Raw genomic sequence first — 14691 nt, 5'->3', positions numbered from 1 at the left:
TTTTATTAAGATGTAATTATTCTTATATAGAGGTATACTTTGTTAATACGGGACTTAAAAAATATATAACTAATTACAATTTAGAGGTTATTCTTATTTATAACTGACCCAAATTGGGACTTGATTTTCTTATAACAAATTAGAGGTTATTCTTGAATAGAGTATTCTTAAATAGAGGTTCTACTGTACTTGCTAATTATTGATTAAAGGCCCCTGCCTTACTATGGCAAGATATCAACGAAGTCAAATTGCATGATTAAACTTGATCTTCAGAAAGCGTATGGCACCATAAAATGGGAGTTCATAGAAGAAATGCTACAAGCTTTCAACTTCTCACCAAAATTCATTCAGCTAGTCACGACTTGCATACAAACTCCCACAAAAAATCTTTACATTTTAAGGTGTTCATAAAAATAACACTAAAATAACAAAAAAAATACATAAAAATAATAAGAAAACAACATCACAATAATACCAAAAAAAATATAATAAGATAATATACAAATAATAAAAAATCAATAATAAAATAACAAGAGTACAACATAAAGAAATCAAAAGAACGGTACAACCGTATTTTTTTTTAATTTTTTGTTTTATTTTTGTGTTTTTTTTAAAATAATCCCTAAATTTTTCAAACATGAGTATGGAGTGGACTATACTATCCATTATCCAAGCCCACCCAATTTTCCCATACACCAAACATGACCAAAGTATATGGTAAAAATCAGCACTAGAAAATTAAAACTTTGCACTATGTTTAATTAATGAGGAAATTACATGATGTGTTTTCTTAACAAAAAATTAACTTGATACATTTTTCTTAGAGATAAGTTGAGTAAAAAAATAACTAATCAAAGCATAAAAAATCATATTTGAGTAGCAATATTTTTATGCAAAATTAGAGATAAGTTGAGAACTATTTTTTTTATTACACATTAACTAAATATAACTGCAAAATAATTTTAATTGATGAATACTTTATTTTATAATCAAAATACTAAATATAATCTCACATAACTCATCAAAATTAGAGTCTCTTACACACATAATGAGAATATAATCTATAAAACTGGGTATACATTAAAGAATAATAAAAGAAAGGTAAAAATTAAAATAGAAACTAAAAAGCGGTTATACAATATAATTTTTAATATATATTTGGAAGAGGTCGAAGTTGAAGCGGCCTACTGGAAGAACTCGATTGTTTGTGTTGTTCTCGGAGCCAACCCACCATTTCGGGTTTTTGAGGGCTTCTTGAAAAGGATATGGGGAAATCTGGGTATTGACAGAATTGTGCGAATGAACTCTGGATATACTTTGGTTAACTTCCGAGATGAGGCTACTAGAGACATTGTTCTGGAAACAGGGGTCATCCATTTTGACAAAAAACCGGTTGTCATCAGACCGTGGACCACTGATATTGATTCTTTGAATTTGGTTAAGTCAGTCCCAATATGGATTCGATTAAATGGACTAGGCCTTCAATATTGGGGTAAGAACACTCTAAGTGCTCTTGTAAGTACTGTGGGTAAACCAATTATGATAGACAAAGTCACGAGTGAAAGATCGATGATAAAATTTGCTCGGGTGCTTGTGGATATGCCTATACAAGATAAACCCCCTTCAAGCATTAGTTTCTTCAATGAGAGGAAACAACTCACTGAACAACAAATTGAATATGAATGGCTTCCAACCTCTTGTGCAGCTTGTGGGTTACTTGGTCACAACATTAGCACTTGTGCTAAAGATAAAGGGCTGGTTTGGGTGAAAAAGAATAAAACAGTTCAAGAAAAGAAGGGAAAAGAGGTAAACAAAATATCTAATGATCATAATTTTGCTCTGCCTACAGAGAAGACTTTAGAGAAAGAGGGAAAAATGGCTAAGACTATACAGGGGGATATAAAAGAAGGATCAACATTGGCTGAATGTGAAGGTCAATGGATTACACCCCGAAGAAAGGGTAACAAAAAACAGACAGCGGGTAATGGAGAAACAACTGAGATGCAGAAAGCCACATCAAGCAACACTTATGAGGTCCTCCAAGAACCTTTGGATGAGATTGATCCGTTAAACAACTCTATGCTGGATGGAGTGGTGTAACATAATGTGTTGGAATGTTCGTGGATTAAATAAAGTCAATAAACAAAAATCCATTTTGGATGTTTGTCGGTTGAATAAGGTGGGTATTGTAGCGTTGTTAGAAACGAAGATACGAGGGGGAAAAATAAAAAAAATGATTAGTAATAACTTTCCCAACTGGGATCACTATACAAGTCCGATTGTAGAGGGTCGCATCCTTCTTCTTTGGCAAAGAAAGTTTGTTCAGATTGAAGTGATAGATGAAGATGATCAGTTGCTCCATAGTAAAGTTAAAATTCATGGTCTTGATACGGGGTTTATTTTCACAAAGAATCTATGGCAAGAATTCCATTAGTGAGAGGAAGCTTTTATGGGATAAGTTGGCTGGTTTTGGGATGGTAAATCACCCTTGGCTCATAATGGGTGATTTTAATGCAATGTTTCATTTTGGGGACAGATCAGGTGGCAGATTGGTGAAGCGCAATGAGATTAATGATGCTCAAACTTGGCTATCTATAGGCCAGGTCACTCCTATGAAAAGCTCTGGGGCTGAGTTTACGTGGTCCAACAAACATGATCCCGGTATTAGAATTCATTCTAAGCTTGATAGAGCCTTCAAAAATGATAGTTGGGTTTCTTTGTTTCCTTCAACAGAGGCTTTATTTCAATGGGAAACTTACTCTGATCATTGTTTTTGTTTAATCAAGAACTTGGAAATAAGGAAGGTGGGCATAAAACCTTTTAGGTTTTTTAACCATTGGTTGGATCATAGTCGGTTCAAAGAGGAGGTGCTTTTTAATTGGAACAAGCCGGTTAAAGGAGAGGGTCTTTCAAGAATAATGGGCAAGCTTAATCGTCTGAAGCACTGCCTGAAAAGATTTAACAATGCTGAGATTGGTAGTATTACCTTGACATACAATGATGCCAAAAACAAGTACAATGAAGCTCAAACTTTGTTGTCTTTGAATCCAGCTGACAGAACTCTTCAAGCTGCTGAAAATACAGCAAAGGAGTTCTATGTTGCTGCCAATAAACAGTACACGAGCTACATTCAGCAGATTAGCAAGATTTCTTGGCTTCGCTTTGGTGATGAAAACTCTAGCTTTTTCCATGCTAGTGTTAAGAAAAGGAAAGAGCAAAATCGAATTACCACCTATGTCTCTAATGGTAAGATCTATGATGATTATGATAGTGTTATTTCTCATTATCTCTCTCATTTTAGAACTTTCATGAAATTTGGTAGTTCTGCAACTATGAAGCTGAATCCAGAGAGATTATCTTATGGGAAAAAGCTTGATATGCAACAACAAATTCAGCTTGTGAAACCGTTTACAAAGAAGGATGTCAAAGAAGCAATGTTCAGTATAAACAAGATCAAAAGTCCAGGTCCGGATGGTTATGGAGCAGGTTTTTTCAAGGATCTCTGGAATGAGATTGGGGAAGAAATTTCAGTGGCTATCCTTTCTTTTTTTGACAAAGGTATCATTCCTGCTGATTTAAATAAAACTACCATATCTTTGGTCCCTAAAGTAGATTCTCCGGCCTCTGCTATAGACTATAGACCAATTGCTTGCTGCAACACTTTATACAAGTGTATTTCTAAAATGATTTGCTCTAGATTAAGTGAGGTGTTATCAGATCTAATTCATAGCAACCAAGGTGCCTTCGTGAGGAAAAGGAGTCTTGCCCACAATGTTCTAATTTTTCAAGACTTACTTAAAGGCTATACAAGGAAACACATCTCGGCTAGGTGTCTAATGAAGGTGGATCTAAGCAAAGCCTATGATACCGTTGATTGGGAGTTCATTATGGATCTACTTAAAGGCCTTTGCTTCCCTACAAAATTCATTAAGTGGATTATGGTTTGTCTATGTGGCACCTCTTACACTTTAATGCTGAATGGGAGACTTCATGGGACTTTCCAAGGAAAAAAAGGGCTTAGACAAGGGGATCCCATCTCCCCTCTGCTCTTTGTTCTTGTGATGGAGTACCTCACTCGTCTGCTTATCCATGCCTCAAACTCCAAGGGGTTTGGATACCACCCAATGTGCAAATCTTTGAAACTGACGAACTTGTGTTTTGCAGATGACCTGGTAATTTTTTGCAAGGGTAATGCCTCTTCCTTGAACATCACTCAACATGCTTTTACTGAGTTTTGTAATGCCACTGGCTTAACAGCCAATGCTACTAAATCCTCCATTTATTTTGGAGGTGTTTCTGATGATACAAAAAAGCTCTTGAAAGGAATAGCAAAGATGGAAGAGGGCTCTTTTCCCTTGAAATATTTAGGGGTCAATCTTCGACCAACTAAATGGAAAGCGTCGGACTGTGGGGGAATCATAGACAAGATTCAAAAGAATCTTCACTGTTGGAGCAGTCGACATCTTTCCTTTGCAGGTAAAGCTCAACTCATTAACTCTGTCTTACTGGGGATTCGAAGCTATTGGATGAGCATTTTTATTCTGCCTCAAAAAGTTACGAAGGAGATTGACAAACTGTGTAGGAACTTCTTATGGGGTAGCTCTTTGAATCAGAGAAAGCTTCATTTCTCTTCTTGGGAGAAAATTTGCTTACCTAAAAACCATGGGGGTATTGGTGTCAGAGAGAGTCAGAAGTGGAATGTAGCAATGATGGCTAGATACATATGGGCGTTGTCCACAAAGCAAGATAGTCTTTGGATTCGTTGGGTGGATGCTGTCTATATGAAAGGAGAAGACTTTTGGTCGTTTACCCCTTGTCAAGATATGAGTTGGTACTTCAGAAAACTTGTTAATCTTAGGGATAAGATTGATAAACAGGCTGTTTATGATGCTGGTATCTCTGGGAAATTCAGAATTGGTAAATTCTACAACTCCTTAATCTCGGCTCCTCAAGTCCTCTACCACAAGGATGTTTGGCACAAGCTTAAAATGCCAAAACACCGATTTATTTTATGGCAAGCTATCAATGGGAATCTCCAGACACGTGACAGGCTAGCAAAGGTAATTCCTCTCAACTCCACAAGCTGCCCGGTGTGTGATTTGATGCAAGAGTCTCATTCTCATTTGTTTTTTGATTGCATTTTTACTAAGAGAGTGATTAATGAAATCACTAGTTGGTTGGGGCATTTTGATTGGCCGCTAAGTTTAACTGATTGGTTGAATAGAATTTGTAACAAAGGGACAGGTTTGCTCAGTAACATTACATCAGCTGTGGTGGCCGGAGTAGTGTACCATGTTTGGTGCAATCGAAATAGGTGTGTCTTTGAAGAAGCTTGTGGTTCAGCCAAGGCCATTAGTAGCTTGGTTAAACTTAGTTTGAAAGCTAGAATCACTATATGTAACCATGCTAAATTGAGTTCTAGAGAGAAAAGCATTGTTAATATGTTGAGCAATCTGTAATTGCTTAGTTTGGCTCCCTGTTTGTAAGTGGTGGTTGTTGATAAATAAAATTTTTCCTTTCTTCCAAAAAAAAAAAAAAAATTAAGTTTAGCATATATTTTTCTTTTCAATTTTTCCTTAACAGATACTTATAACAAAATTCAAAATTCCAAAATCTAAAAGAAACTAATGATAATGAAGGCCTTAATTATTTTTGTGAAGAAGTTTTGAGAAATGATTTGGTCTTGGTAATAACCCTAACAGGCTTAGGATTAAACCTAAGCAAGTTATAGGCCCAAACACCACTAATGGCCCCAAGAATTGGTGCCACAACATAAATCCAGAATCCTTTAAATTGGTTCCACACAATTGCTGGGCCCAAGCTTCTTGCTGGGTTCATAGATGCTCCAGAAATGGGCCTGCATAGAAGAAGCCCAAGCCCATGAATTAGAATATGATTGCTCATTAATTTTCTATTTGAATTATTATTAAATAAAATATTGACTAGTAATTAAAATTTAATACCCTGCTACAAGCACGTTTAATAGAACAGTAAAACCAACTGCAATCCCACCAAGCTGACCAATCTGCATAAATGAAAACCCCAAAATAAGATTAATTTGTAAAAAAAAATATTGAGGCTTTGAATTTGGTGGAAAATCATAAGTATATATAAATATTTACAATTGTTTTATATACGATTCTAATTAAAAAAGTGATAGCAAAAATAATTTATTTTATGATTTTGTTACAGTCATGCTTTTTTTTGACTATTAATATCAACTCAAAAATACGTGACAACATATTATTGGACTATATATTAAATAAACTAAAGAAATATATCGTCAAGTGTTTTTGAGTTAGCTCTTAACGTGTTTAATTGACACTTAACAAGTAAAAAAAAAATAAGACTGCAACAAAATCATAAAATAAAGTACTTTTGCTGCAATTTTTTTATTAGAGTTATATGTTTAACAATTACAAATATTAAAAAATTTTGCTGCAAATATTCCATATAAATATTACAATTACTTAAATAAGCCCCACTCAAATAATAATTATCCCAATCTTGATAAATTTAAGTTCTATAAAAACAAAAAATGCTCTTGATGGGAATTGAACATTGACCTCTACCTTATATGTAATTTAATTTAACCATTACACTAAAGCTAATATTATGTCTGTAATTATTATTTTTTAGGCTAATTAGCAATTTTTCCCCCCGAACTTTGACATATACCAAATAATGCCTCATGAATTTTTTTGGCCGTTAAAAATTCTCCCTAAACTATTGAGATTGTTAAATTTAAGGACTTTTATCTGATTTCATTCAATTTTACTGTTTTAGTGATTGTTTATATACTAAACCATGCTCCCCAAACTTTAATATCTACCAAATCATGCTCCTTCAACTTTGATATGTACTAAATCATGTCCCCTGAACTTTCATTCATGTTAGAATTTTTTTACTAAAATTAGATAAAAGTCCTTAAATTTAACAATCTTAATAGTTCGGGGGAATTTTTAACGGGCAAAAAAGTTCAATGACCATGATTTAGTACATGTCAAAGTTTGGGAAAAAAATTGCTAATTACATATACATTTTCTTCTAATTTTTTTTCAAGGGGTGACTGCTCCGCCTCACCTCTATGTGGGTCGACCCTATTATTTGGTAATACTATTTTGGACCCTATCCAAATTACCAATCAGATCTTCTTTTATAAATGACAATTAAATTCTATTCTTTCTAAAATTGTATAAAAATAAGGGGTAATTATATTAATATATTTATAAACAAATATTTTACGGCAATAAGCCACAAATCACAAATCACAATAAGCCATAACTCACAATGTCGGTGAAGAGAAATAAAAATAGGAAAATATTAACATAAATTTTAAAAAATAATAATAAATTAACGCATATTTGGTAAATTCCCTAAAAAAATAATATATTAAACTCATTTTTACCAATTTATTTCTAATATAATCATTCTTAAATTAATTTCTAAGAAAAACAAATATAGTATTAAAAAAAAATGTAACAACACATTTAGATTAGGTTATTATTAAGTTTTATTTTGATAAAAGTTGAGTTTAAAATATTATTTTATACTATTTTAGAAAATATAAAATCTTAATTACCATAAGACATTTCGAAAAAAAAAAAATTATCATTTAACAAAATAGATAGTTTAATTAATTAGTTTTACAAAACATAAAGTTCAAAGTAGTATTTGAAATAACACTATCTATTTGCACTTGAATTGAACCCTACCTAAAATAATTTTGTTAGATTTTTTACCCAAATAAATGTATACTGATTTATGAAAAAATATTCAAGATGAATTTATAAGAATAGCATCAAAACACATATATTTGATTGAATGACTTATACTTATTTTTTAGATTTTTGTACCATTACTTGTTTGGACTCCTCAAACTTCTTTTTTTAAGCATAAAGACTTCTTCACACTACTCATATTTGACTAAAAAATTTTACAAAACAAAATATTCAAAAAAATTTCTTAAAACACGAAATTAAAAAAAAATGTAAAACACAGAATCTAAAAAAATATAAATCTTCGATTAAATGTAGAAATTAAGATATTTAGAAGTGTAGAAATTACCGCTCTATCATCGAGGCAAATACCCGAGATAGCAAACAAGAGATAAAAAGTAACGATATACTCAGCAACAAAGGATTGTATGTAGGAGCCTGCCGGCATTGTCCCAAGAAAATGGTCTTCTCCTTTCCCACTAAACATCAACCTTAAGGTTCCACATGCTAGGGTTGATCCAACAACTTGAGAAATTATATAAGCGGGTACCTATAATATATTTACAAGAAAAATACTAAATAAAAATTGTGCCATTTCGAGAATAAATAAATAAACTTCTTGTTTGTAGTTCCAATGGGATTTAAACTTTTAACTTCTATCATATATATAATCTAATTTAATCATTACAATGTTTATAAATATTACTTTTTATTATAAATATATGTGGTAATTAGTTAAAATGCATATATATTTTTTTGGTTTTTTTTTAAGAGGACTCCTTGCTTTCCTTGCATGGTTCTTATTTCTTACCAAATTGGATTCGGTTAAAATTATTGATTGACATACTTTTTTTGATTCGATTATTACTTTATTAGGTCCTTTCTTTTAATAAAAACAAAAAATATATATAAAGAATTTGCTTTTTTTTGGACAGTTCATGCAAATCTTTTGGATGATTATGTGGGAAAAATTCATTATAATTTTAACAATGAAAATAGAATTTAATACATAAAATGTATTGAATGAATGACAATGATACATTTCTATTTAAAAACCATTTAAAACAAAACAAAAAAAAAGGACATAAAATCCAACCTATTATGGTTAGTTCAAGCATTTTTTTTTTTTGAATTAAATCCAATAGTTAATACTTATGCATGCATGTACCAGCTACTATCCAACAAAATAGTACTAAATTTAAGATATTGTTTAAAAATATTAACAATCAAAATTAATTACACATTATTGCATATTTAATTCTAAATATTAACCTGTTTTATCGGAAATTTGTTGACGGAAGCAAAAGCAATAGTGACGGCGGGATTAAAATGGGCACCGGAGATGTGACCGAGAGCATAGACATTAACCATGACCACTAGTCCCCAAGTTATGCAAATGCCTGGAAATGTTACTATTTTGTCGAAATTCAAATTCACAGCCACTGAACCACACCCAGCAAATATCATAAAATATGTACCTAATAACTCTCCAAGTAACTGCCACATATAACATGTAGATATGTTAGAGATAAATAAAATAAAAAATGTTAACAAAACTTACAAAAAAGGGGACAATACATGTAAAAAAATAAAAAAAAAATCATTTTTTAATGTAATTTTTTTAAAAAATAAGAATTATAAGACTCCCCAGCCTCCTCTAATTTCGTCAAATGTCTCAGATAAAAATAATATCATAAGATCAATGACGGAACCAAAAGAGGAAGATTGAGGGTGTCGATATTGTCCTCTATAAATTTTTAAGCTGATTTCGTCTATAAATAAGATAAATTACATAAAAACTAATAAAAAAAATATAAAATATAATCAAACTTACCTTTTGAGCAAAAGCTATGTTGGCACACATGTTTGAATTATCATGTGGGATATTAGTATTATTATAATCATCATCATCATCAAGATCAATATGATCACCATTCTTCATACTCAAAATATGATCTCCATTATCACTAATCTCATTCTCTCCCATGATTTAATATTTCACTAACAATACAAAATTTTGAATTAAGTTTATACATATACACAAATAAATTTACATATATATAAACTTAATTCAAACCCTCTATCAACCTTAATGTTGATTTATCTAAGCATTTATTGAAAATGTTTCGAAAATGTAAAAGATGTTTATTGCTTTTGGATTTTATAGTTTTCCTTGTTATGACTTTTCCCATTTTATCCATTATTACTCAGTGCTGACTCATAAGAATTATCCTGTGATTAAAATTTAATTTTTTAAATTATTATTATTAATTATAGCTGTTTTAATTCTACATTTAGGGATTCATAATAACTATAAATATAAAAATATTTTCCTTACATGTAACATATATATAGCTGGCATTAGCATACTCACATAATTTGATTGTATTGTTAATTAATATATATTACAAAAAATCACTCTACATAAAGTCATTTTTAATATTGTAATATTATCTTATATATTAGGCTATTTTTAATCTCTTTGTCGGATTATTTTTAGAATTATTTTTTTCTTCATTACTATTTTTTGGAACAGAGTTACGCTTGTTTTCTTTAATTTTAAATTTGACACTTAGAATGTATAAATTGATTAAATTTTGAAAAACGGTAATCTATAAAATAGAGAAAATTTTGTAAGAAAATAAAACTGAAACTTCAAATCAAAATTTAACTATGTTCTGATTAGATTTTGGAAAAAGTCAAAACATATTAGTTTTAGATCTCTTTTTCAGCTTTCCAACTCATCCTCAATCAACTCATTTGAAGTTTGTATGTAAAAGTTATACATATTTTACTGAGAGATATCGAAGCAAAAAATGTCTTCTCGCCGCGACGAATTGTCACCACGGCGAGGCTAATGGTGGTCGCGACGAGGGTATACAGAAGTGGTGTTTTTTTAATTTTCTACAGTCGTTGTGGCGTCGCCTCCGTACAGGATATGAGCAACTTTGTTTTTCTTAATTTTGGGTTGAAACACATTATTTTAATGAAACATGGTCGTGAATTTTAGAGGGATAGACAAAATGGAACCCTAAAAATACGAGAAGAAGAAGCTTGGAGTGAACGTGGATGATCCGTGACAATCCTCCATCTAATTTCCTTTGATTTCTTATGTTTTTATTTGTGTTTAGTTTAATTAAGAATTTGATTATGAGTTAAACTCTCAATGTAGGGATTTAATAGATATTGTCTGAGATTATTTCGTGAGTTAATATTAGTTAATTGTTCTTTCTTCTTTGATTGAGTGATTTATTCATCTTTGTGTTTATTACATGTTTAAGTTTGATTACCTTATGCATAATTTATGATCCTATGTGAAATCTGAAAAGTGAATATTAAGAATGCTATAAATAAATAAACATATGTGTTGATGTAAAACGAAAATATTTACATAGTTTATGTAATTTTTAGATTATTGCTTAATGCAAATTATATGTTGTTCTATCTGAGAGATGCAATAGTTGGCATATAATTTAGGACATTTATGATGATGAAGAAAAAGAAAAATAGTTAATTAGTATTAATAATTGAGTAATTGAATCAACTGAAATGATATGCCTAATTCAACAACTAAGAATAGTTACTTGTTTTCAAAATTTTCACATCAGGTTATAAGAAGGTAGATTTTCTAAAAAGAATAGATTTAAATGTTGATTGTATTTTTTTTTTTGAGCTCTGATAATATGAGTGATATTTCTGTTGTTGAGACCGAACTAGTCTAGTTAAATGAAACAAATTTAAATATTTGTATATATTTAAAACCACTAATAATTGTAATATTTAAAGTTAAACATTGGGCTAGGCTTAAAAAAGTCGTTGCAATATCTCATTGGAAAATTCACATTTTTATTATATTATGACTTATTTGTACCGCAGATTTTTAAATTATACATGTTTTAGTAAGTTGATCCCTAAATTTTTATTTTTAGCAAATTGGTCCCAAAATTATATAAGTTTTGATAAGTTAGTCCTCAAATTTTATTTTTTTAGCAAATTGTCCCCAAACTTTTATTATTTTAGAAACATAAAGTCATCACTCTTAAATGATATTTTTATATTAATTTTAAATAGTTTTATATTAATATATTATCAAATTAAATAAATATATATTTTTTTATTTATATGTATTTTTTTTCAAATATGTCAAAATAAGAAGAAAAGAAAAGAATAATTGAAAAGGCTCAAATAATAATATTTTTATAAACTAAGTAAATTATATTTTAAAATTTTCTTTTAACTTATGATCCACGATGAACTTATGAAATTTTATCATCGTTCATGCAAAATTAAAATAATTAATAAATATATTACAATTAAAAAATTATTAAAATTATAATACTGCATATTTATAAATCAACAATAAAATATATTATTAATGTTAAAATATAAAAATATGAGAGAGTTGAAATTCTATAGTCATTATATGAGTCGGCGCTAGTGTTTATACTTTTTTTCTTATTAATAATACATATAAATAAAGTATATTTTAAATATTTTTTTTAAAATAATTAATTATTATAATTATACAGTATATATTATATGAGTACTTTAAAAATAAAAATATTAATATTAATATAATTCTTTTTATTAAAATATTAAAATTAAAAAAATTAAATTATTTAAATTTAACACAAAAAATAAATTAAAGTATTTAAATAAATAAAAATTAATAAAAATATTAATATCTAATAGTAGAGACTTAATGTTGCTAAAAAAATAAAAATTTAGGGGCTAATTTATCAAAAAATTAAATTTAGAAATCAACTTGCTAATAGTTATATAGTTGGAGAACTAATTTGTAAAAAAATAAAATTTTAAGACCAATTTACCAAAATTTATATAATGCTAAAGTACAAATAAAATAAGGTTCGTGAAAATATCATAATTCTCATTTATAACAAATAAAAAGATTAATTAATAAAAAGAGAAATGCTAAAGGGCACCAATGGTGCCTAGCACCCTCCTATGTGTCAATATTGCTATTGGTCCAACTAAGTATCGGGTCCCATATAATTTAATATAGGGTAAATACCATTTTGGACCCTGTGTTTTGCAAAAGTTATAAATTAGACCTTGTGTTTTGTTAAATGACAAAATGGACCCTGTATTTTCTAAAATAGTAAAAATTGGACCCTGAGCTTAATTTTTGACAACTTTTTTTTTAATACAACCAACTTGAAGACACTGCTTAATACGAACAGATACAAAAAATGTAAACAGTTTTTTCATAGCACTTTTAGATCATATTATAATTAAACTTTATTTTGACAAAAAATCAATTTAGGGTCTTATTTGTACTATTTTAGAAAATACAGGGTCCATTTTGTCATTTAACAAAACACAGGGTCCAATTGGTAACTTTTGTAAAACAGAGGGTCCAAAATGGTATTTACCCTTTAATATAATAGTTTTTAGGGAGTATCGCTAGTCAATCGCAACGCGACATGTCGAGAAGGTACTAGGTACCACTAGTACCTTATAGCAATGCTCTAATAAAAATTACAATGTATATATTGAAGAATCAATATTATATTATTGTTTAGAAACCAACATTATAATTAAATTGCATTTATTGCTATAGTACTATATTTTATTTTCATAGCTGCAATTAAATTGAAAATAATGACTTTTGTTGGCTTGTTTCAAATCTAAGAAAACTGTTTTGTTCTCACTCACATGACAATATGTTTGAATTGACTTTAATATTAATAATGGCTATAATGTCTTTGTTTTTGTTACTTGTAATTATTGCTCTTGTCGTTTTTGAATTTAGTTGTCGTTTTCCCTTTATATGTTTCTGTCGTTTTCTCTTCTTGTGTTTTTATTGACCATATCCCTATCAATTAGTTTTGTTTGCTTCTCAAAACTCTCTCATATTCTAATAGAGAAACTCCACAAAATAACTTAAATTTATCAAAAATATATATATATATATATAACATTTTTTTAATAGGTATTATTTATTAATGATTATTAAATAAATTTAATTATAAAAATTAATTTTAGAAATATTAAATTATTAAATTTTAATTTTTTTGAAAAGCATTAAATTTTAATTTAAATTTATTTAATTTTACCACTTAATTAAAAAAAATATCAAAAATAAGTCTTTTTATACTATATTAAAAATATATTTATTGATTTTTTAGGAATAATAACACAAAGCACTATTTTTTGTAAAAATTTTACAATTTTACATTCAAGATCTTTTTTTTTTTTAACTTTCTTACAGTGTTTTATAAAAACAATACGAAAACAACAAAAAAATTACATAAAAGTAACATGAAAATAAATAACATATAAATAACAAAAAATTAAACAAATTAACAAGAGTATAACATAGAAATATATTAAAATACTGTATTTTCTGTGAATAAAATCATAAAAATTATAAAAATATTTAAAATTTCATACAATCGTATGTTTGTAATTTTATTGTTGTTTTTGTGTATTTGTGAAATAATCCCTCTCCTTTATGTATTGTCCTAAGACTAGTAATAGTGTGGCTCACACTTTAGCTAAGTTAACACTGTCTTTGAATGATCATTATGTTTTGAGGCCTGGCCACCCAAATTGTATTGATGCTGCTTTGCAAACATTAATGTTATTGTCTAATACTCTTTTTTCTCTTGAGGTTTCTCCATATGGGTTTACTCTTGAGGTTTTAATGAGATCGTTTTTTAAATATATATATATCGTTATACATGTCAAACTCAACTTCTTTTATCTTTTTTATGTTGATTTTTTTTTTTTAATTTTTTCAAAATCGATGGAACAACCTCAATTCATACAATATAAAATAAGAGATTTTTTTTAATTAGATAAAACAATTAAGCATAAAAACTCAATTTCTTTAATACTATCCATTTATAGGTAATATTCATTATTAAAAGTGCACCCATCTATAAAAATAAGTTTTAAATGCTCTTGTGTTCTTATTATTTAAAAGCTAAGAGAATGTTATAGTTACTAA

The 14691-nt window shown here is 28.8% G+C and overlaps 2 protein-coding genes across 2 annotated transcripts; one reads left to right on the top strand and one right to left on the bottom strand.

The window, feature by feature from the left end:
* The first annotated feature begins 1299 nt into the window (after positions 1-1299).
* Positions 1300-2100, top strand: LOC133036070 (uncharacterized). The gene has a single exon (XM_061112537.1). The coding sequence runs from the start codon at positions 1300-1302 to the stop codon at positions 2098-2100; it is 801 nt and encodes a 266-aa protein (XP_060968520.1).
* Positions 2101-5535: 3435 nt separating this feature from the next.
* LOC115709271 (aquaporin NIP1-1) lies at positions 5536-9878 on the bottom strand. Its single transcript, XM_030637331.2, has 5 exons — positions 9553-9878; positions 8991-9215; positions 8068-8268; positions 5964-6025; positions 5536-5857 (listed from the first exon to the last, which is right to left on the bottom strand). The coding sequence occupies exons 1-5, from the start codon at positions 9703-9705 to the stop codon at positions 5647-5649; spliced, it is 852 nt and encodes a 283-aa protein (XP_030493191.2). The 5' UTR covers positions 9706-9878; the 3' UTR covers positions 5536-5646.
* Positions 9879-14691: the final 4813 nt, after the last annotated feature.

Source organism: Cannabis sativa, chromosome 3 (assembly GCF_029168945.1).
Source record: "Cannabis sativa cultivar Pink pepper isolate KNU-18-1 chromosome 3, ASM2916894v1, whole genome shotgun sequence".
NCBI lineage: Eukaryota > Viridiplantae > Streptophyta > Magnoliopsida > Rosales > Cannabaceae > Cannabis > Cannabis sativa.
The sequence above is the reverse complement of the archived record's forward strand: the minus strand, read 5'-3'. Positions and strand labels throughout refer to the sequence as shown.

Coding starts and splice junctions, on each gene's coding strand:
- LOC133036070 (XM_061112537.1), top strand. CDS start 1,300: ATGAACTCTGGATATACTTTGGTTAACTTCCGAGATGAGGCTACTAGA.
- LOC115709271 (XM_030637331.2), bottom strand. CDS start 9,705: ATGGGAGAGAATGAGATTAGTGATAATGGAGATCATATTTTGAGTATG. Junction 6,026..8,067: donor TTTGCCTCGATGATAGAGCG/GTAATTTCTACA, acceptor TCATTTATGCAG/ATTGGTCAGCTTGGTGGGAT. Junction 5,858..5,963: donor TTAAACGTGCTTGTAGCAGG/GTATTAAATTTT, acceptor TCTTCTATGCAG/GCCCATTTCTGGAGCATCTA.